General features: G+C 40.5%; 1 protein-coding gene across 1 annotated transcript; it reads right to left on the reverse strand.

The window, feature by feature from the left end:
* Positions 1 to 3,658: 3,658 nt before the first annotated feature.
* Positions 3,659 to 23,657, reverse strand: b3gnt7 (UDP-GlcNAc:betaGal beta-1,3-N-acetylglucosaminyltransferase 7; the record flags this gene model as incomplete). Its single annotated transcript, XM_083887798.1, has 2 exons — positions 3,659 to 4,907; positions 23,587 to 23,657. The coding sequence occupies 2 exons, from the start codon at positions 23,655 to 23,657 to the stop codon at positions 3,659 to 3,661; spliced, it is 1,320 nt and encodes a 439-aa protein (XP_083743924.1).
* Positions 23,658 to 24,135: the final 478 nt, after the last annotated feature.

The raw sequence follows: 24,135 nt of genomic DNA on the forward strand, positions 1-24,135 counted from the left end.
TGGGTGTACGTAGACAAACGGGTAACGCAGAACAAACAAGCGGCGGCATTGATGTGAGATTCCACGCAGAACAATGAGTGAGTAATGTTAAGCGAGAGAGCGCTGATGACATGGCTCACCAAAGACTGGCTTGCTCAAGATCCCAAGGACAATCACTTGCCCAGATGCGGAGTGTGCGATGCCATGGGCAAAGTGGCTTGTACTAGTTGTCCCCCCATCTTCAGTTGTGTCTGCACATTTGGTCCTTGAAATTGAGGGAATTGGTCCTGGCAAGTCCTAGAAATTGATGTCAACCAAGGTGCGGAAACCCTAGGGCAGGGTTTCTCACCCCTGGTCCTGGGAAGCCACTGTCCTGCATCCCTGCTCCAACACACCTGATTCAAATAAATGGGTGGCTATCAGGCTTCAGCAGAGCTTACTGACGAGCTAACCTTTTGAATCATGTGTGACTGAACATCTAAAACATGCAGGACAGTGGCTCCCCAGGACCAGGAGTGACAAAGGCAGTCAATGATTGGTTACTGATCATTTATTGTCTCACCATTTCTTCAACACCGGAGTGTTGAACTGCTCGCGCTCATCAGTTCTGGTAAGGAATTCATGCATAATTCTTTCTTGCTGTGGTGACATCTTAGTCAAGAATACAGTCCAGGTAAGGGCTAATGCTGATGAATGAACTAAAGTCAGGGCTAAATGTAAGACTTTAAAAATTGTTTTAATTGTAGAAAATCAAAGGCTGACATGAAACTGGCCCTTCTGACATCAAAAGCTTCCTCTAATTAGTTTCAACAAACATGCAGACTATAATTAAAGGTGCATTATGTAATAAATCTAATGCAACTGGGTGCAAAATCCTCCTAATATGTCACAGAGACTCAGGAATCATGTTCATATATCATACTGAACTCACCAACAACAACAGTACAGCCAAAATATTTGCATTAAAAAAAATCTTTTGCAGACCGCAAATCATGTTTATGTTTTGAAATCATGTTTTTGGCATGTGGCGCCACCTACCGCCGTCTACCAATCATTGCAGTCAGTAGAGTCTCATCTGCCGAGCAAACACGGGTTGCCAGGTACGTCTGAGCTATAATGGCGGGCACATTCTTACATATGGCGCCTTTAAAGGTGGAAACAATTTGTTTGTAGTTGATGAGGCAGTTATTTCAACTGCAAAACCACTGTTTCCCCGAGCAGTCTTTAATATATCACTACATTCATGAAGTCATTAATGACCCTGTGTCCCACTGACACTTAACGCAATGACCAAGACTTCCTGTCATAAAGGTTATATTACACCTCGATGTGTCTGTTGTTGAGGGTAGTTTAAAAAGGAACACACACTGACACAACACCTTGACTTAAGGGGAAATCGCACTGGTGTGCAATCATTTCTTGAAAGCATAGTTAACTGTAACCACCTGCCTGAGGGAAGTGGCGACTGGGCCAGAAACAGTACAGACAACAGGTACATAAATAACTCATCAGTAACAGAAGTGAAAGACAAACTGCAGAAAATGTTTTTTTTGGCCTGTGATTTTTTTGGCAAGTACACACCTCACTTAAGACAATAAAACACTATAAAGCTTATGTTATCTTTACCGACACTGCTTTTTGATAATGTGTTATGATGATTGCTGATAAACGGCACACAGATCCACTGTGTTCAGGCCAAGACAGCAGCATCTCTGTGTGTGATCCGTTTTCCCTCAAAAACATCCATTGAGCTTTTATTTAGGTTTTTGCTAACTTATATATCATTTCTCCTGAGGTCCAATCCAACTTTATTTAACAAAGCACATTTAAAACAACACTAAGAACTGTATTGTAAAATCAATTCTAAAGTACAGGTGGAATGTGCTCACGTCTGTGGGCTCCAGTTAATAGCCGAGCGGCAGCGATCTGGACACGTTGAAGGCGTGAAAACAGTCAGTGCCACGTCAGGTATACGGTACGGCCTTTGACGAATAATAAAAAAAGAAGTAGCTGTGACTAAACTTAAATAAATGTGTTATCAGCAATGGTTGAACCTTCATATCAGTTTCTCTGCAATTTGAACTTTCAGTAGCAATAAAAAAAGATGTATAATCTAAATGACATAATTTCCACACAGTCATACCTTTGTGTAACTTGTTTGAATGTGTAGAACTTTAGGAGAACAATTGGAATCTTGTGGAATGGTTGTTGGTGCCACACTGTCTAGTTTGAGTATTTCAGAAAACTGCTGATCTGCTGAGATGTGTATGTTACGCTCTAAACACCGAGGGCAGAACACTTGTAGTCGCTACTTCATGTCAAAATGGGTGCCGTTCACATGTTCTGCATTGTAAACGGCTTCCAACCTTGTGTGTCTTTCTCTGTCACGTTATGTCGCAGAAAACCACACCGGGTGCACAAAAGCAGAGATAACGCGACTCATTTTTGAGAGATTTCGCTCTGTTTCACTGTACATTGTGTTCAACAAAGAGGGCCGTTGAAAGAGATTACCCTTCTCAAGCTTTGCCTCTGTATTTGCGAGTGTGCCGCCTCGTGAAACACAATACGGACAACATTCTGTTTCTGTGCGGGCTCTCTTGTCTTTGACCTGGTTGTGGAGATTGTGGAAAAACAACAGGAAGGTTTTTGGTTTTATGATGCAACTTGAATCACTAAACAGTATCTTCTACACTGTGAAGTGACACTATCAGTCTCAACAGTTATGCTCAAAAACAACAAAAAACAGGGACACTTAACATTAAATTTTACACCAGGTCAGCAGCTGCTTTCCATTACAATTTTCTATATCCAATAATATCAATATAGACAATTTATCTATTTGTCATAATGGAAGTGTCAGACAAATTTTCAAAGGCAACCGTATTGTCAAAAAAAACTTTTATTAACAAATGACAGTGTATGTACATTTTGATTTTTACATGTATTTACATCACCTAAAATCCCTCTACACCCTCAACATTTAATATGCTTAAATTAAAACACAAAGAACCCCCTCCCCCCGCCCCCCACGTGCCACCTTTTATTAGGAGCAATTAAATTAACATGTCATATGCTCGTACCAGCAACGGTTTAGTTCACAGTGTGTGTTTGCAAAAACTACCAAGTTCATGTCAAGTATATCAGCAATCCATAGAGAGTCCGCACATACATGTTATCGAGTGAGCACAATTGTTTCAAGGGTTTCCACAGAAATAACCTATAATAAGAGTGGTATAAGCACGGATCAAGTCAGTCACAGTCCAAACAAATGAGTGCAAGGACCTCTGTGATACAAAAGGTGATATGAATGAAGCTGTGATGCATATTCAGGAAATGTTATCATGATTCATTTTAGAAGAAAATGTCACCCATGGTAACATTTAAGAGTTCTTTCACCAAGTCACAGAGGTAGGGAGAGTTGTCTGAGTCTGCATGCTGACAGTGAGTTCTTTTTTCAGTAGGCCAATATAGATACAAACTTCTAGGTCAGACTTTCAAAAACTACTATTTATGACTTTTGAGAAAGTTACCCCCCCCCCCCCTCCAAAAAAAAAGGAATTCAAATATTGTACTGGTGCATTTACTGGGAGGATTGTCTTTGACTAGCATGCACTGTGCTGTGCATCCTCTTGATGTCCACAGAAATGTAGCTCAGTCCTTATCTGGTGTCCTTGTTCAACTATCGAATCTCCACTTTATGTGTGCAAACCAGCTCACTGTTGACCAGATTCCACATGCGCATGAGCTCTGATGGGAGCAGCTTGTGCACCACTATCATGCTCTTAAAGAAACAAGGTTCTCGGTTCAATTTACTGGTCTTACTTTTCACCAGGCCAAACGTCTTAAAGGCCTCATGCTTTATGGGAGTGATATGAAGGACCTCCAAACACATGCCCAAAAAGACATCGTCGATGGGGTAGAGCTCCAGGGTCTCTGCAACCCAGTAAAGCCGTCTCGCGAGGCCCCCGTCCATCAGAAAACCCCCTCCACCTGCATATGGAGGGTATAGTGTCTTGTTATATAGAGCTGGGGGTATGTAGTACTTGTTTTCTTTTTTGCGAATGGGCTTAGCCTTAAAAATCACATCCCCCACAAACAAGTCCTTGTTAGGGCTGCCGTTTTCAAGGTATTCAATGATGTTGTCCACACTGACAAACACATCATCGTCCCCCTTGAAGACGTAGCGCACACTGGGACAGTACATGTGGAACCATTTGAGGAAGTGAGTCTCTTTTAGCGTGAGGTTGAAGAAGCTATCCAAAAAATCCCACTGGAGGATATCCCCGTAGATGTAGTTCTCAAACTCCACAAGCTTCTGATGGTTCGCTTTCTCTTCCTTACTGGATGGCGTGCCAAGGAGGAAGAGGGTCTTTATCCTCTTGCCGTCCACCACCCGCTCTTTACCCCAGGTTTTTCGGATGACATCCCTGCGGTCATGTTGGGTGCTCACTGATTTGATTACCATGAGCAAATATATCTCCCCACTACACCTCTCTGGGTGGTTGAAAAGCATAGGAAAGGAACGACAGTGTCGATAGAGCAAGAATTGCTTAAAATTGTCCTCCAGGCTCTTGAACCAGTCCTGGCTGGAGAGGTTGAGGTTCGCGCTGCAGTTGGAGCTGGTTATGTCCCAGGTTCTGGGGCTGCTGTTCTCTGTGACTGTGGCCTCATGTGTGCTGGCCAATCCTTTTGGGTGCGGTTGTTGTTTGTTCATCTTCCAAAAATGTTTGAACCCCAGGAACGTTTTTCCTTCCGTTACAGCTCCAGGCTCGACTCCGAGAGAGTTGTCCATGCGAGCTTGTCTCTGGAGTTCGAATGGAATCACCATGTTGATACTCCCTCTGTGGACAACCGTCAGTGCCACCGCAGCCAGGAAGAACATGACACCCACCTTCTTGTACACCCTACACCGATCTCTGTTGTTGAACCTGGGGGGAGACATGGATCACACATGTCAGTCAGATAGGGCAAAAATAGATATAAACTTACAACATAAAAAAAAAAACAACAACAAACATTTTCATAACTGATGACAATTCACACAATGTACTTGGGTACTTCAAAAGGTATCAGCCTCATGTGGAAACAAAGTGGGTTACTTATTTGAATTCCATTTGAATTTGATTTCCATGTGGCTTTGTATTGCTGGAATAGCAGTAGTATTTTTCCAAATTTGCCCAACTGTGAGTCAGATGATGACGAAAGTAGTTTCTGGAGACTTCAGGATGTTAACCTATCTCCCATCAAGGGATCACAGTCGATCATCGGTCAAACCAAGTGAATTGATGTTAAAGGTGACTGTGTTGGAAAAATGATGCAAGAACAATTTATTCTCTTGAGACATTTCCTGGGTTGGGGCTGATAACTTTTTGAAATACCTTTGAAATGTTCATGTTTCTCCCGGGATAAATAAATAAAATAACAGTAATAAATACATACTAGTTTCCATATCATACATTCTGAATGTATAAAATGTATGCAATGTAAGTAAGAATAAAAAAAGAGAGAAAAGTTTACCTGAGGTGAAGTCATATTTAAATAGCCTATGATTATGTTTTTTTCTTCAATTAATAATAAAGCCATTATTGTGGATAATGGGTAACACAAAAGAAGAAGACGCTGAATCTGAACTGTTTCCACATGTTTTAACACAACCACTGCCAAGATAAAGCAGCACACTTATCACTTTCTACGTATCCAGCGTCACTTCTGAAGGGAAGAGCTGGAATGTTCGGCTAAAGTGAAGTCAAACACTTCAAAACGCTCACATTTCCATCGTGTCATGCCGAGGCTCGTCACAGTCACGAACCCCGGAGCTGACACTCCCGAGGGGGGAATAAACACAGGCGCTCGGTCTGCATTTGAAACGCTCTGTTCGCCTCGTAGTACAACTGAAACACGCTAAAGCTAAGTCTCTTCGATTAAAAAAAAATAATTATTTAAATTAAAGCTTAGATTAAAAATAAAACCTGGAATGTTGTAAACGCAGAAAAACGCCACTTATCTCGGTGCAATGACCTACATTTACAGCCGCGTGCACGTGTGTTCTCTATATAAGACAACGCCATAAAAACATTGTACTTACATTTTGTCTGAAGACTTTCTTTCAACGTTATTTTGAGGGGCTTTTTAAATCAAATGTGGAGTAAACCAGAAGAGATGGGTTTTTTTTAGCTTCACTATTTTCTTTCTTCTTCTTCTTTTTTTTTGTTTTGGGCCCCAAATGATAAAAAAAAAATAATAATAATAATAATCCTTTTTATGGAAACAGCCGTGGAGCAGACGGTGGTGTTGTCTTGTTGGTGATGTTGCTGCTGCTGAGGACCTGAGCACAGACCTCTCTCTCTGTCTGTGTCCCGCTTTTAAACTCTCTCTCTCTCTCTCTCTTTCTCTCTCTTTCTCTCTCTCTCTCTCTCTCTCTCTCTCTCTCTCTCTCTCTCTCTCTCTCTCTCTCTCTCTCTCTCTCTCTCTCTCTCTCTCTCTCTCTCACACACACACACACACACCGGTTTCCATGACTCTTGACTTTTTTTCCTGGAGACTGACTTAAAACCTTAACCATAACCAGGGCTGACCCAAGCCTTTATGGGGCCCTAAGCTCAATTTGACTTGGGGCCCCCTCCCACCACCTAGATGACACCTGTGCTTGTGAGTATTACTGATATAAATGTAATACTATAAATTGCATGAATACTATTATATTGTGTTATTTGCAATGAACCAGTCTCACTGTCTCAGTAAGGGTATTCATTTGCATATAGGTTTAAAAACTTGACAGACAAATTTGCACCAAATGTACAATAGACTACAAAATGAAACCACATAACTTATGATCAGAGGCGATTCTAGAGTCTGTAGGGGCCTGAAGCTAAAATTCCCAGGGGGCCCTTCCAACCAGTGTTCATCACAATTATGTTACAAATAATCTGACACCAATGAAAAATGTATGAGTTCAAAATATATATATATTTTTTCGAAATGAATGAAATAACATGGAAAAACCTTATAATTAAAAAGTATGTGAAAATATAAATGTAAAAAACAATAAAATACTGTAAATAGCTTTTAAAAAACTATATAAACTTAGTGAAAAAAAGATATGAATTACACTGCAAATAATCCTCTTAATTTTCCAACTTGCAGAACGATAACTTCTAAGAGGTTAAAGTGAGGTGGGGCTCCTTTAGGGAGGTTTCCTACTGAGATGTCATTGCAAATCGGCCATTGTTTTTTAAGGGGGACAGGGAGGCGACTGGTCACTGCACATTTCAGTAAAAAACAGCCCTCAGTCTCCGAGATGGTCGGGGGCCCCCATCGGCTGGGGGCCCCAAGCAGTTGCCTGCCTTGCCTGTTCTCAAGGTGCGCCTCTGACCATAACTAGTACTCGCCTAATCCAAACCCTGACCCATAATCCTTAACCTCAGCCTCACAACATTAGGAATAACAACCAGGTACACACACATACAACCATATATATATATATATATATGAATAATATAATATAAAATAAAATAGATTAGGGGCTGTAGTTGTAGTAGCTGTGTTGGACTATGGCTATTTGATTTACTCTATGGATATTATTGTCATTTTGTTTTCTATACTATGTAAATTGATTACTTACGGGATAAAGTACATGCTCCTATACATAATTGCTCACTTTCATTCAAGACTTCGACAACTTGTCTCGTGTTTATATTAAATAGTTTTTTAATTATCTTATTTGTGAATGAAATGAAATAAATAATCTAAAGTTGAGATGGTTAAAGTTACATAAAAGGGCTGAGCAGTGCATTGAATGTCCTCTCAGCCATAGAAAGACAAATGTGCGTGTGTGTGTGTGTGTGTGTGTGTGTGTGTGTGTGTGTGTGTGTCTTACCCTGTGAGAACGTGGTTCTGGTCTCTGTTGGACAGGTGTGTAGAAGAAGGGAGGACAAAGGTTCACGTGACATGAGTGTCACTTTGCATTTCTTCCACATGGTTGAACTAAAGCGTGAGACAGCCAGAAGGACAAAAAAACTGCTGTTAAAACTCACTCATGAGTCATTATGTTCTGCTTATTCCGTGGTTTATTAATGATTTATTGGCTTTGCGTTGCTGCGTTAGTGTTAGTGCATCGTCATTTTAGTTATTTTTCGAGTTGCATGATTATTATCATTATTATTGGAGAGGAATGCTGTGCCGTGGACTTGCTGATTCTTTAACAAACATATAATCCATTTTCAAGAGGCCGGGGCCCACACCCTGTTTGAGATGGCTTCTCATTTTCAAAAAGTGTTTGCGTGTGGGTTAAGCACCGAAATGTCACAGCGATAAAGGTATTCTTACATATGATCCACCTGCTCTCGATGGATCTGCTCTGGCCTCCAAATGCGTGGAAGAAAGGAGTGGCTCCCCGCACTGACGCTGGACTTTTAATGATTAGAGTTTATTCCCCGTTGTTAATGAACCATTTTGTAATTTTTGATTTTTACAACCCACAATACAACATGTGTGCTGTTGCAGGACATCTGACCATCCATGTTCCTTAATTAAAGAGAGGGTCATAAAACAGTCAAAGCTGAGCACAAAATAAACCATCATAAAGATTAAACTGCAGAGAAACATAATGTACAAATAGAAATGTAAAAATAATCTTGTAATATCTCGTAATAAACACGTAATAAATAATACAGCTATGACTGTGAGACGTCACAGGGAAAGTAAAGTAAATTGAAAGAACACAAATAAATAATATCAGGCACATAAAATGAGAGAAAACTTATAAATAGCAGCAATTTTGAGCAGCTAACACTTAAAATCATTAAAAAGCAGTTAAATTAAAGGTCTTACTGTCCCCCGATGCTGCAGTGAAGATGATATTTACCCAGGAAGTAGATGTTTTCACAGTGATGCCAAAGCCACTTCTTTAGGTTCCGGGCTTAACATGGGAGGACCAGGATCTGTGCAGTGAACAAAGCTCAATAAAAAATCCTAAATCAACATGACCTGCGGCTGCTTAGGCTCTGCAATTAACTCTGTATTTACTCTGATATTATCCTCCCTCTGCGCTTTTTTATTTTATTTTTTATTTCATTAAAATGCTGGTAGATATATAGAAATAATAATGGAAAATCATAGCAATGCAAATAATAAAACAAATCACAACGGAAAAAATATTTGGTTTGTCTGAATAGGATTATCTACCCATAAAAAGTCATGTTGAAAACATCTTGTTTTTTTTTTTACTTTAGTATTTGCTACTAGTTTAGTTTCCTGTTGATAAAGCATAGATCGTGTTTCCGCTGGTGTCACCAAACAACTTTTTATCTATCTATCGCTCTCTCTCTCCTCACACACTAATCATATCTCGATGTTTTGAGTTATTCATTTGGTTCAGTTTACTGTAAGAAAAGTCTGTGAGATAATCCACAGAGTTAAGATGAAGTGGATGAGGCTTTTCTTTCTCTGTTTTTTCTTATACTAAACATTTAAGATACTTTGCTATATATATATATATGATTGTGTGTGTGTGTGTGTGTGTGTATGTGTGTGTGTGTATATATTTTACACATATTTTATATATTGTCACAGGCCTCAACAGATATACATTAGTCATTAAAGAGGATAAAATGTATTTTCCTGAACTATCCCTTTAAGTTTAAGAAGCAAGGGAGTTAGGATTGAGCCATGGTAACTAATGGTCAATAATTGTTATATTACATGTCTCATTCCCGCAACAACATGAGGAAGTTAGGATTTGAATAAATAAATAAGTTTGACAAAAAGTAGACGACAAGGTCACTTTCTTCAAAGTAAAAGATCTGAAAAAAACAAACAAAAAAAACTGGTCGAATTAAACAAACACAGCAGCATCATAATGCTTTTAAGTTTATCCTTCATTTGACCAAGTGGGGAGAAAAATGGGTGAAACCGCCCTTTAACCCCATGTTGAAGCACGTGAATGGGTATGAAAGATGTGCGAATGGGTGAGTGGCAAAAAGTGTTCTTTAAAGCAGATCATCAAGACTAGAAAAGCTCTATATAAATACAGACTATTACCAACTTTTCTTCTTCTTCTTCTGATTGTATATGGTAGTAACAAGTAACAAAGACAGTTAGAGAAAATGTTGTGGTGTAAATGTAAAAGTTGCTGGAAATACAAACAACCAAGTAAAGTACAGACGTGATTTTATTTCGTATTTGTACTGTGTTATATTAGAACACTGCATGTGACGTATACTGTTAAATCACGTGTGCTCTTCAGACTCCCACTTCCAGCAGAAACACGAATCCTGCTGCATGCCAAGGTGTGAAGGAAACAGTGTTTGCTGCAGTTTTGCAGGGACAGGATACAGTGACAATACATGTGTGATTTCATCGAAACATAAGCACTCTCTTATCTATTTTTGTTTCACAACAATACCGAGGCCATGTAAGAAACACAACATATTTACAGAACTAAAGTTAAAGTTAGGAGAGTCAAACTGAACAGGCTATAAAAGAGATTAAATGCACCATTTAGTTTGTAATCATGGAACCTTATTTTAATGAGTGAAGTATTATTATTAACACTTGGACTACAGGAAATGATTTACCCACTAGAAAGACCATAGAGGTCATTTGGACCGTTCATAGATTATCTGCGTATAATTTCAATAAAATAAAGTGCAATCTGAAAATAAATAGATATGCCATGTGAATATAGGTGGGAGCAGCTGTTGAAATTGAATGTATGTTGAAACTTCAAAATACATTGTAAGATTTCATTGAACCAAACCACTGGTCTGGTGCAACAGGAGAATTTGAAGTTTCACTTCTCAGCAACACCACAAATGAGTAACTGTAACACAATGATTAACCTCACTGATATTCACATTCACACTTGTGCTCATAAATTTACATACCCTGGCAGAATTTACGATTTCTTAACCATTTTTCAGAGAATATGAATGATACCCACAAAAACATTTCTTTCACTCGTGGTTAGTGGTTGGCTGAAGGCATTTATTGTCAAACACAAACTAACCGAATGACAAATGTTTACATACCCCAGTTCGTAATACCACGTATTTCCCCCTTTGACATCAATGACAGTTTGAAGTCTTTTGTGGTCGTTGTGGATGAGGCTCTTTATCTTCTCAGATGGTAAAGCTGCCCATTCTTCCTGGCAAAAAGCCTCCAGTTCCTGTCATTTCTTGAGTTGTCTTGCTTGAACTGCACGTTTGAGGTCTCTCCAGAAGGGATCAGTGATATTGAGTTCAGGAGACTGAGATGGTCACTCCAGAACCTTCACTTTGTTCTGCTGTAGCCAATGACAGGTCGACTTGGCCTTCCCGGTTGGAACAACTTCGGTCCCCGGTTGGAACAAGGGCCTTTCTGAAAGGAGTTTGCATGTTCTCCCTGTGTGTGTGGGGGTATTCTCTGGTTTCTCTGGCTTCCTCCCACAGTCCAAAAACATGCAAGGTGATGATTAGTCGAACCGGTCACTCTAAAGTGAGTGAATTAGGAGCTTTCCGCTCCATCTTAAAAGACAGACAACAGAAATTCTTTGAACAGTGTCTATGTTCTTAAATTGTTACTGCGATCACAACTCCTGCACTTTCAATGTTTTGTTTTGTAAATGTTGCATTTCCTGCTTCTTATTTAACTATTGATGTGTGCTGCTGCCTTTCTTGGCCAGGTCACCCTTGCGAAAGAGATCTTGATCTCAATGGGTCTTTTATCTGGTTAAATAAAGGTTAAATAAAATTAAAAAAATAAAAGTGATTGAATGGTTGTTTGTCTCTATGTGTGGCCCTGCGACGGACTGGCAAACTGTCCAGGGTGTACCCCGCCTATCGCCCTATGTCAGCTGAGATAGGTACAGCACAGCGACCATTTGGTGGAGGATAAAGTGTTTCCCCCGAAACATCAGTGATCCACCACCATGTTTCGCAGGAGGAATGGTGCACCTTTCATCAAAGGCCTTGTTGACTCCTCTCCAAGTGTAGTGTTTATGGTTGTGGTCAAAAAGTTACATATTGGTCTCATCACTCCAAATGACTCTGTGCCAGAAGGTTTGAGGCTTGTCTCTGTGCTGTTTGGCGTATTGTAAGCGGGATACTTTGTGGCATTTGTGTAGTAATGGCTTTCTTCTGGCAACTCGACCATGCAGCCCATCTTTGTTCCTCCTTATTGTGCATCTTGAAACAGCAACAATTTTCCTGGCAGTTGTGGCTGAAATTTTAGTCTACCTGACTGTGGTTTGGTTTCAACAGAACCCCTCATTTTCCACTTCTTCATTAGAGTTTGAACACTGCTGATTGGCATTCTCAATTCCTTTGATATTTTATTATATCCCTTTCAAACCCGTTTGTGTCAAGTTGTGTGCATGCTATCAGGCCAAATCATCAGGGTATGTAAACTTTTGATCAGGGTCATTTGGATAGTTTGTGTTGTAATTATGATTGATTATGATGAAAAAGAGTAAACACAGTTGTTTGACAGTAAATGGCTTCAGCCAACCACAAAGCACGAGTGAAAGAAAAGTTATTGTGTTATCATTCATATACTCTGAAAAATGATTTAAAAAATCATACATTCTGTCAGGGTATGTAAACTTCTGAGCACAACTGTATGCACTTGTGTGGTAACCCACTGATGTCAATGAGCAGCGGCAGAGCAAACTCCACAGGTGTTTATCAGCATGCACGTCTTTCACAGTCGCTGTGTGTCCAAGGATGTTTAATTGCCCATAAAAGTGACATATTCATCTCCCATCTATCATCCGGGGAGGGTTATAGAAGGGTTACCTACAGTTACTGGAAGGAAAGTCATGTCATGAATCAAGAGTTGTGTTTTCTCTTCAGTCATCTTTTTTCGATTTTCACTCTTCAGCTCCCTCTAACTTGAAAACAAACAGGGAACTCTTGGTGATGGCTGAGACACTGATTGCACAGCTGTCACCACCACAGCCACACTCTTAACCCGGTTCTGTGGCAAACTGTGATATTCCGCCTCTTTATGGTCCGGGGAAAAGAACAACAAAATGTCTCTCGGCTTAAAAACAGGAATTTATTCAGTCCGCACACACAGCTGCAATCCAACAATCTCTCCTTCCTCTCCTTCTCTCTCCATTTCCTGGATCCAGTCAGTCATCCTTCTCAGGCCCATGTGCATCCTGTTGCCTGCTGGCGCTGTTTTTTCCCGTTTTGATTTTTTTTTTCCTCTCTGTGGATCCTAGCTCTGTGATTGCTGCAGATGAGCAAAGTGGTGACGGACACTGCGGCCACTCATCTTGACCTTGACTTGAAAGGTTTGTCACTGATGTCTAAAAGAGGAAAGTACAACTGCTTAAGTATGACATTCACGTATCTGTACTTTACTTTGTTGTTTATATTTGTAGCAACTTTTACTTTTACTCCACTACATTTCCTCCCAACTATCTTTGTTACTCATTACTACCAAATAAAATCAGAAGAAGAAGAGTTGGTAATGGTATGTATATATATCAAGCTTTTCTAGTCTTGATGAGCTGCCAGTTTTGCCATTCACCCATTCACACACTGCAACATGGGGTTAAGTGGCTCAAGGACACATATAGACTAGCACAGGCAGGAATTGAACCCACAACCTTCCAGTTGAAAGACAACTGACCCTATAACGACATTTGATACTTAAGTACAGTAAATGTCATAGACTTTAAGACTTTTACTTATAATATCATTAAAAAGTGACTTCAACTTCTACCAAAGTCATTTTCTGGTCAGATACTAGAGACCTTTTCTCAAGTATCCATTTTAGGTCTCCACACAAGAATGCGAAGTGAACTTGACCTCTGACGGTGACCTCTGGTAACAGAATCTGGTCTTTGTTACTGCTAAAATATTGTACTCACTGTAGACACAGAGCTCCTTAATCTGCAATATCAGACTTCTAAACTGTTTCGTGTGTTTTTTAATTCCATGTTTCTTCCCTGGCATGTAAGCCGTTTGACATCTTTGTTATTCTAAATGTGTTCATTTGTATGGCTTTGTGTAGACGGAGATCGGCAAAGCATTGTATGCAATACTTTTTATATGATATCATATTACAGTCGAAGGCTGTTTTATGATCCCTGTCTCTACTCTTTGCCACACTTAGCTGAAGTCAATCTCAACTCAGGGCAGCATGATGTGCAAAGGGTGAGATGTGAGAGATATTTTATCCAGTGGTTAAATTATTATCATTGTTATTACTACTGCAGTGCCCGTAAGAAGTATGTATTCCTATAGTGGGAGCTGATGAAGATTTTTTAGTTATGGTAATGCATGGTAAGGAACGTAAAGGCTAATAATACAAACACTGTGCAACCTCATTAGCCCTACGCTAATGTTTTAATTTTCGATTAGTATTAGCATAGCTAGCTGTTGTGACTGTCACTAATTGAAAATGAAAACTTTTGCGTTGTGCCTAATGAGGTTGCACAGTGTTTGTATTATGTTAGCCCTACGCTAATGCTAATCGTAGCCTCGCTAGCTGTCACGACACACCAGTTATGTTTGTGTCTGTTTAGTCAGTTTGTGTTAGTTGGTTTAGAGTCACATTAAAGGGACAATGTGTAGTATTTATGGGTTTATATAACCCAAAATCCACTTTTGCATACATATTATGTGCTCCTGCATTGTCGAGTAGCTGTATAATAGTTTTTGTTTCATTTTCGTAGTTTAAAAAGTCATGTAAAATAACATGGTCGCGGGCCGCGGTTGCATAGCCACTGTTAGCAGCGATACACCATGTTTCTACCTGAGCCTGTAGGGACAAACGCGAGAGAACAAATCAAGCGTCTCTTTACTTGTAGCGGAAGTCCCGCCTCCTCTCTCTCCGCTTCGTCTACTACTGCCGCGGTAGCTCGCCCTCTCCCTCGCCTCACGAACCTCATCTGCTGACACGGAGAAAGACGACGAGGACGTCATTTGACCAGCTGAGGATACCGTAGCGCTCAGGGAAGGGAGGGGGTGAGCAGAGGAGCAGTTCTTTGTTGTAAATTTCAGCCTCTCCTCTAGATGGCACTATAAACTACTTATTTCACCTTTAAGTTCATGTCACCTTTTTGGTGTTGGGTTTAATTTTCACTTCCCCTTTTATTTTGGTAATGGTTATGTCTTCCTTTTATGTTGTCACCTCACCGACCTTTACACATCTCCCCTAATTCTCTAATGCACTTCACCTGGTGATCCTTAAGTACTCACACCTGCCCTTGATTCCCTCCCCAGTCCCTTTCTCTCGTGCCAGTACGTTGTTTATGCTGCAAGTGAAAACTTTATCCATGTCTGTCTCGCAAAGAAGTGTTCCTATTTTTTGGTTTTTAAGAGTATAAAATAAAGTCTCTTAAATATTCCGTCTTGTGCAATTTGGGTCCAGCTGTGTGCTGCCTTCCTAACACTAGCTTACCTTTGGAAACAGGTTTGCCAAGTTAGCCGCAAAGTAGTAGCATGCTAATGCAAAAATAAATATGTTTTTGCGTATTGGTGAATAGACACACCTACTTCGTTATTTCAATATAACACCATGAAAATGTCTTACCCACCGTGAGGACAGCCTCCAGACAGCGCAGCTGCTGTTGATGAGCCGCTGCCTGCCTGGTGTAGCGTGATAAATCGGTGAATGTGCAGCACAATAAATCAGCGAAAACTCCTCCAAAAAACTTGAAAATCAAGGATGCACACAATCGGGCCATGATCAACCCATATCCAAAGTCTTAAGGCAATCTGACTAACGGTCAGTGATATATGCCTGTCACAGACAGACAGATGCAACTTGCTTTATAGATAGATTATAACATTATTATTGTGTATTATGATTTTCTATTTTTCAATGCGAGAGGGTGTGTTAATGTCAGTGTAAGAATTTCAAAAATCTGAGCAAGCATAACTGATTATTATAGGCTATAGAGTATATCGGAACGTGGCATTTACTTCTACTGATCAGCAGGAATATGAATGATAACGATGACATCTATAAGTGTCGGTCAATACAGCGATTGCACAGATTAAGTAGTTAATACAGTTAGTCAATGATAAAAGAGCACCAGGAATAGCAGCAATGACATCACGAGTTTCACAGTGAGACATGAAAAGACGTACGCGTCTTACTGGAAATCTTGACGTTGTGAGGTGGTAAAGGGCGGTGATTGCGTTGTACTTCAAGCAAACGTCCAAAGAGCAAGTGTAACGAGTTAATCATTACAGAATCCTAGTTTTTCGAACTTATCTTTTTATAAGTCTTTCTTCATAACCGAGCAATGTATGGCAGTAAATTGTAAAGTTTTGAAATCGTCGTGACGTAATCTGGGCCAATCCCTGTCACGCCTGATCCTCCCTCCGTCATCATCCCACCCGCGATAACTTTCCACTCTGGAATTCCTTTTAACTTCGTGTTGCAACTTTATTACTCAGGTGAGCTGGATGCTGGAAGATACGGCGGTCGGGTGGTCGGACAAAAAAAAAAAGCCTCTGCAGCTGCTCAGAGGAAGTCGCTGCTAATCCCTTGTTGTGTTTGACACACCTGAGGGAGAGGAATACCTTTGGTGTGCTCTTCTCTCGTGAACTGACTGAGTGGAATGAATGAGCCTGTCCTTCCTCCTTTTGATAAATGAGGGGCCCTGGCGGATGACTCCTTACTCACTATGAAAGAATTTACTGCTGGGAGAGAAAAACTGGCCCGAGGGGACCCCCCCCCCCCACACACACACAACCTCACCCCCCATACACTCTTGTCTTTTTTTCCACACTCAGCCGTCAACTGAGGACGTTCTTCTCTGAAAAGGCTTACAGAGGAAGAGGAGGAGGAGGAGGAGCTGTGATCAGGCTGTCAGCTGTGTTATAGGTAAACAGCTGCCTTCTCTCTAAACAGAGAGGCCCCCATTGGTTTAGTCCCACACTAAGTCAAGCCGTATTTATTTATGTGGCGCATTAAAAACAACCGGAGACGAGCCAAAAGTGCTTAACAAAAACAAAGGGTTAGATAAGGTAAGACAAAGCAAAAGAGAAGACGAGGCGCAGACAACAACGGTCAAAGTGAAGACGCAAGATTAAAAAAAAAAAGACAAAAGGGTGTGAGTTTACTCTGGTTATTTTTAGTTTTCAAATCGAGAAAAAAGATACAGAAGGCGTCTACATCCAAATCTAATAAACTCGATGACGTGGCGAGTAGAGTTAATGGTTGACTTATGCGAACATTAGACGACGCAGATGAGAAACCACAAATGTATTAATAAAGAGAACTATTTCTGTATTTAATCACTAACCAGTGCAAATATAAGTTACCTTTAAATGTGTGGCAGGGAGGAAATCACTTTCTTTACAGTATACAAGCAGTGATCGAACGGTCACGAGGCACAAGGCGTCGCCGGTGCTGACACACCTTCCTGTTTTACGTCAAAACATTTCAATTCTGTGTTAATGAACCACAGGTTAAGTCACAGGAATTATGTTAAAGATTTACATGATGCTATTTTTAGGACACACCGTGTGTATTATCTGTGAGGGCTGCTCAGTCTTCTGGCTCTGTGAGAGCGGTGGGAGAATCAGTTCACTGCAGTCAGGTGTGTGATTGGCGTTGATGAAGCCCAGGTGTGAGGAGTGTTCATATACCCTGAGTCTGCAGTGCTCTGTCTCATTGTCTCACCTTCAGAGGCAGTGAGAGGTTCTCCCTGTGGCTTCTCAAGTCGTCTGTGTATCTGTAAACACCGACTCAAAACATTGTGTATCTTTGATGTCTGTTTCCGGGTGTATATACTTGTGGTGCTGGAGAGTTTTGTCGTGACTTCAGCCTTTTGGGTCATCAAAGGTCTCCCGGGCAGCCTTTGCCTTTTCGTTTTGTGTTTTCCGGGTCTCCTGGACACATCTGGTTTTTTCATTAAAGATCCCATATTATGCAAAATCAACTTTTTAATCATTTTAATACTTATATTTGGGACTCTGGAGGCCCTATCAGTGTGAACAAAGATGACTCAGTCATGTTTTTGTGGTCCTCCTCAGTTTAAGTACAGGAGAAAAAAACATAATGTTGACTTGCGCGCTCATTGAGACGTCACAAGATGCTAAATTCCTGGAATTGTTGTCTCGCGGAGCACCGCTTTGTCTGTAAAACACGCGAGTGCTGGCGAGGGCAAAAGCATTCAGAAACCGGAAGTCCGCGAAAAAGTTCTATTCTTGGCTCCACAGTGCAGCACAGAGTTCTACACAAACTTCCAGCCTCAGAGGATTTATCTGTCCAGTGGATACATGTTATATATGATGGTAATGTGCCTTCTAGAGCCTGCAAATGATCACTTTTCCAAATGCTAACTGCTGTTAGCTCCCAGTAGCCTCTGTGGCTGATGTCATTTCCTGTCCTTTAAGCTTCGTTTTACTTTTTTGTTGTTGTTTGTTTTGTTTTGCTTCGTCCTTATGGTATTTTGACCCCTTTCCAATCTATCGCTATTGCAATGTTGTGATTGTCCCACATATCAACTACAACTTCCAAAAGTCAAGCCTATAGACTTAACGTCGCCTTTAGTGCTGTGTCTTTTTCACTTTATTGTGTTAAGCTGTGATGGTCTCACGCCCGAGGGCAGAGGGCAGGAAACACCCACAGGTGCTTTTACGGTGGGAGAGAACAAAGGTGAGCTCTACTGGATGATTTATCCCCCCCACCAAGTATTCTAAACTTGCATTTTATGGTTTCACACGGGGAAACGACTTGAAACGACCTCCACCTTCATCAAAGAGAAGCACACGTCACCTTTGTTTCTCTGAGTTTGTCACACGGGGGATTTAAGAATCACACGAAAAACAAATATGTTGATTTGAAATTGAAGGAAGTGGGGGCCAGATCTAAGTGTCACAGGTGAGACTGGAGCCTCGGTCCAGTTGTTCCTCATGGAAGTATTTGTCGTTTACACCTCACTGTCAGTGAGCTATTACTTTTATAAAATATTGTGGCAATTTATTAGAAACTCATTTCGTGTTTAAACCTTTTTATTTACATGTTTAAAATTGTTTATAAAGCAATGGGCAGATGCTTGCACGTTGCACAAAACTCATAAAAGCAGTTATCAATCAATAAATCAATAAATCAACAACGTTGTCACATGTACAGACCACGGTGTGTGTGTGTGTGTGTGTGTGTGTGTGATCTTATATCTTGTCTTCTGTTTGCAAAATAAAAAAGCAGTACACAATACATGATCACACATGTTGTAATAGTGCAACACGGCTTAAGCGACTGCTTACATTACTAGTTGAAATGACCAATTGCAGCAACATACCAGCGAGGAACTCATTTCATAAACGCATATTAGTTTCGTTTTTCATGATTTACAAAGAAACGAGACCTTTGCACAGCGGCCATTTTGACCACGTTTCATCAGGAGACGCACAGGTTTTTACTGTTGCCAGATCAAATGTCTCCGTTCAGTTCACGTCAGGACAGAATGACTGTGACACAGCATGCACTCTGAAGCGGATGAAGCAAAATAGAACCATAAATCATTTGACGAGTCAAGAGTGTTTTGCCATCTGTCGTTCGATGTCAAAGATCAGCCGTTGCACCGATTCCCATAAACGTCGGCGTCGTCCACACACCGCGTTCCCCTTGTTCTGTGCAGAAAAGGCCACAGGAAAGCATGGCTTGCTGTTAAACTGATCCATCTGTGACGAGTGACAGCGATGGTGGTTTTTTTCTCGCCATAGACTCTCATTCATTTGGTCTCGCAAAACATTAACCCGCTGCGCGAATTTGCGACAACGTACTGTACATAAGAGTAAAAAGTAAGGCCGCGTTCACAGTCAAGGTTATTGGGCTGTTTGTGAGGACATTCCTCAGAATGTCAAAAATGTAAACGGCGACTTCCAAATACACTTTTGTCTTTTATACAAGTCTCCTTTTGTCAGGCCTTTATCTTCGTTTGGTGCACTTTCAAAAACGACCAAACATGGCCTGAAGGGAAAAGCACACAAGTACCTCAAGTGCATACAATGAAAGGGCAAATGCTGGTGGAGGTCATTCTGATCTATCTCTTCAAAAGGCGACTGGTCATCAGGAAACAGGAGGTTCAGGAGACAGAGACACCCCCCACGCCGCCCCCCCCCATCTCTTTTTTGGTTGGCGTCACCTTTTTATCAGTTGTTCACATGGCTGTCTCCTGATAAAGACATCTGGAAATGGTGCCAGTTATCCTGGTGACACTTCAGCAAAATGCTTCTGTCTCCATCAGATTAACAATAAAGTTATGAGGCTGTGGTGCAAATCCACTTTACATATAAGTGGGAGTCTTCTTAACCTAATCCAGGGGGCATTAAAAAACACTTAAGAATAAAGAATCAAGTTTGAAATAAGCATCCATCTTTAAAGAACAAAAGACATGAAGATGTCCCTGTTGGGTTGATGGATAATCAGCACTAAGATCTATATTTGGTAGATTCCACAGACATCTGAAACCACGCTACTGCACGTTACAGCGAGATATTAGAAACACGGAGAGGCCTGCAAAGCTCGAAACTACAAAAAGTCCGGCCTTGCGGCTCTGTCTTCTCCTGCATCTACGGAGAAAAATCTAAAAACCTAACGATGGTAAGTTGATGAAATCCATCTGGGATTTTGAAACACTGTACTACAATGTTTTATAATTTCCTAAAATGGTCCTGATTTTTATGTACCTTGATTTTCTACATGAAAATGAATTAAAGAATTGTAACAAATGGGGAAAAAAAGTCCTCCAATAACACTCTAGGTTTGAAGGTTTTCTTAGAAATAAAAGTGCTAAGTAGAACCATATAAGGTTCTTTGGCTTTTTTAACCCTTTTGGAGTGTTCTACCAAGAATCCTTTTAAAATCCTTTATTCAGGAAAGGGGTTTTAAAGGGTTCTCTGGATCAAAATGGTTCTTAGTGGAACCTTTAGTGTTACCAAGAACCCTTGAAAACCCCTTTCTTTGGGAAAGGGGTTTTCAGAAGCAAATGGTTCCAGGTAGAACCTCAGCCCTTGTAGAAGGACCCTTTTGGAACCCTTATTTCTAAGAGTGTACTATACACCTTCAGAGGTTACTTTGAGACAGCTTTTTAAAAAACTTAAATGTGGTCATAGAATAAGTCTGATCCCCATCCCGTGGTCTTTATCCACACCACTGTTTTGATAAAAAGCAGAGCTTCCTCTCTGTCGGAGTTACAGCTGGACTGTTACCAGCGTGGCTCAAGCCCGGGGTTACGCGGCCACCTGGCCGCAAGTGCGTCAGTGTTTCATGTGCAGCCTGTTTCCTCACATTGTGCTGCTTCTCACTTGCGGAGTCCAACAATATTAATTGCTGAGCATGTCATCTCTCGGAGGGGAAAGGCTACGTAGGCTACTAAGATTTGCCCAGCAAGAGCTGTAGTCATTCCTATACCTTAACCTAGTTATAGGTTATTGTGGGTAATAACACCTTGTTCAGATGAGCTTTTATTGTGGTAGCTCGTGACATGCAATGTGTATTTTACTGTGGTAGCTGTGGAGACGTGATTTTATTGAACGTGTACTGTGACCTTTTAAATATTTATATGTACACTAAACAGCTCGGCCACATCAGCTGACAAACAAACAGTGGAGAAGTCAGTTAATAGAATCACATGGTGACAATAAATGAGTGGAAATGTTAAGACTTTTTATGTGCAACCATGTTGACTGAGTGGGAGAGGGAAAGTTTCTTGCTAAATATAAGAAATAATAACAGGAAAAAGACCCTGAAAATCAGTGCATGTTTTGTGTTATATCAAAGGTTTGCATGTGTGCATCATGTGACTAAAAGTGACGTCGTACAGAAAATGCTGTATAATCGGGCTCATCGATGTCCGTGTACAGGAAATGAAATCAGAAATATTGGGAGGTGTTTGTTTGATTTGTAATTATTAACCACTGATGCTCCACACCTAACAGAGCACACACACACTGATGACTCATTTCCAAATTCCAGTCGCCTGATTTTTTGTGTGCAACAATGTGGGGACTTTTGCCAGCCGCCATAAAACTTTCACCCTGACAGAGAGCGTGATGGCACCCTCACCCTCATAGAAGTCTTGTATCAATTTATTAACAACAACATTGTTAACATCTGCCCCCCGGGCAATGGAAACATGAAGCATTCACAAGGAACACACTTGTGACCGCATTTAGTAAAAAAAAAACACAACAAACTTATTTAGTTTTCCACGTTTCTAGGAATCCCACTATTCTACTTATGTGTTTGGGTTTTTTTTTTTTCATACAGGACAAGAGGCTACACCTTAGGAAACAACACATTTGCTTTTAGGAGACAGTGCTCAGTACAATTTATCCTAAAAAAAAATGACTGCCAGTAATGCTGGGATGTAGCACGGATCCTGTTTCAACAGAGATAACAAATTCAATAATTGCATAGCATGTAATAAATATAGGGAGTTTATATATACACGGTGTTGCACAACAGAGAACACATTTATTTAAACCCCACATACAGCACAATGTATCAAAGTCAGTTTGAAATACACTACAACAAAAATGTAGAAGTTAAGAACATCAGGACACCTGGAAACTCTTTTTTTTTAAAGACACAATTTCAAGGTTTTTTGTCAGATGTGGAAAGGATGGTAAAGTAATGTACATCAATAATTATATGAATATTTTTTTTTTTACAAGTATTTATATGCAAGTATTTGTACATGTATTTTTCAGCCGTCACAAATGTGTGATTGTGCACGTAGTAGACATTCGTAAGATTGTTGAGTTATATAAGAAATGTTCCTTTTAAAGGGCCACTTCACCCAAAAAATATACTTTTTTTTTCATATTCATAAATGTCTTATTCCACCATCAGACAGTGGATCTGAGAGTCTCATTCCCACAACAACAGAGGAAGTTGGGATTGAAAAAACAAAAACAAAACATTGACAAAAAGTCAAAAATAAACACCCTACACTGCTCTTTACTGTGAGTCTGTCAAGTTTTAAGAGTAAAAGATCTGAAAAAATTTAAGAAATTAACAAACAAAACCTGGTCAAATTAAACAAACACAGCAGCATCATAATGATTTTTTAAGTCTATTCTTCATTTGACCAAATGGACGAAACTGCCCTTTAAGCACAGTTCAGGTGTGGTTGTATGAGGTACTGACACAAAGACCCAGTACAGACCTGGTATTAACATCCATCCTGAGTGATCCGATCACGGAGACCACATTTGCAGGTGGTTTGAGGACACGTGGCCACATTCCTGTTTAAGTGTAATCTGTCCTCAGGGTGGATTAGAGACTCCGTCTCCTCAGCTGTCATCACCTGATTACAGCAGTTTTGACTTTTGGCTTTATTTATGTGTACTGCTATTACGACTTTGTTTTCTTAACGGTTGAAAATTATTTCAGTGTGAGTAGAGTTTAGATTGGCTAAAGTGCCTTCCGTCTCTTTCTTTAATCGTGTGTGCAGACGTCTGTGATGACGACTCATTACACACAAACATGCCGTTCGGTTCTCACAGACAGACGCTCGTGACGTCCTTTGTGTATTTGAATAAAGGGCAGGGAGGCCAAATCTGATCATAGGAGACGGATCCAGGACATAAATTAATGCCCAATGTAAACAATGGCACATATGATTGTATTGCCGAGGACGGATGTTGGTACCGGGTCCGAATGGGACCAGGTCTGAGCTGTATTTGACCCTTGGTGGCCCCCAACCAGTATCCGACAGGCATGGTTGCTCTCTTTAGAGCACAAAGAAAGACAGATTTTAGCCAATGTTACAAACTCTCACTTAATGAATCTTGGCCTGCGTAAAGGTCCCATAATATGCAAAATCAACTTTTTTATCATTTAAATCCTTATATTTGGGACTCTGGAGGTCCTATCAGTCAGCAAAGTGTGAAAAAAAGATGACTCAGTCATGTTTTTGTGGTCCTCCTCAGTCTAAGTACAGGAGATAAAACACACAAAGTTGACTTCCGCACTCATTGGGTCATCGCAAGACGCTAAATTCCTGGAATTGTTGTCTTGCGGAGCTCCGTTATGTCCGTAAAACACGCGAGAGTGGTGGCGAGGGCAACAGTTTTCGAAAAACCGAAAGTTCGCGAAAAGTTCTATTCTTGGCTCCACAGTGCAGCACAGAGTCCTACACAAACTTCCAGCCTCAGATGATTCATCTGTCCAGTGGATACATGTTATATATGATGGCAA

Source organism: Microchirus variegatus (genome assembly GCF_963457635.1).
Source record: "Microchirus variegatus genome assembly, chromosome: 4".
NCBI classification, from domain to species: domain Eukaryota; kingdom Metazoa; phylum Chordata; class Actinopteri; order Pleuronectiformes; family Soleidae; genus Microchirus; species Microchirus variegatus.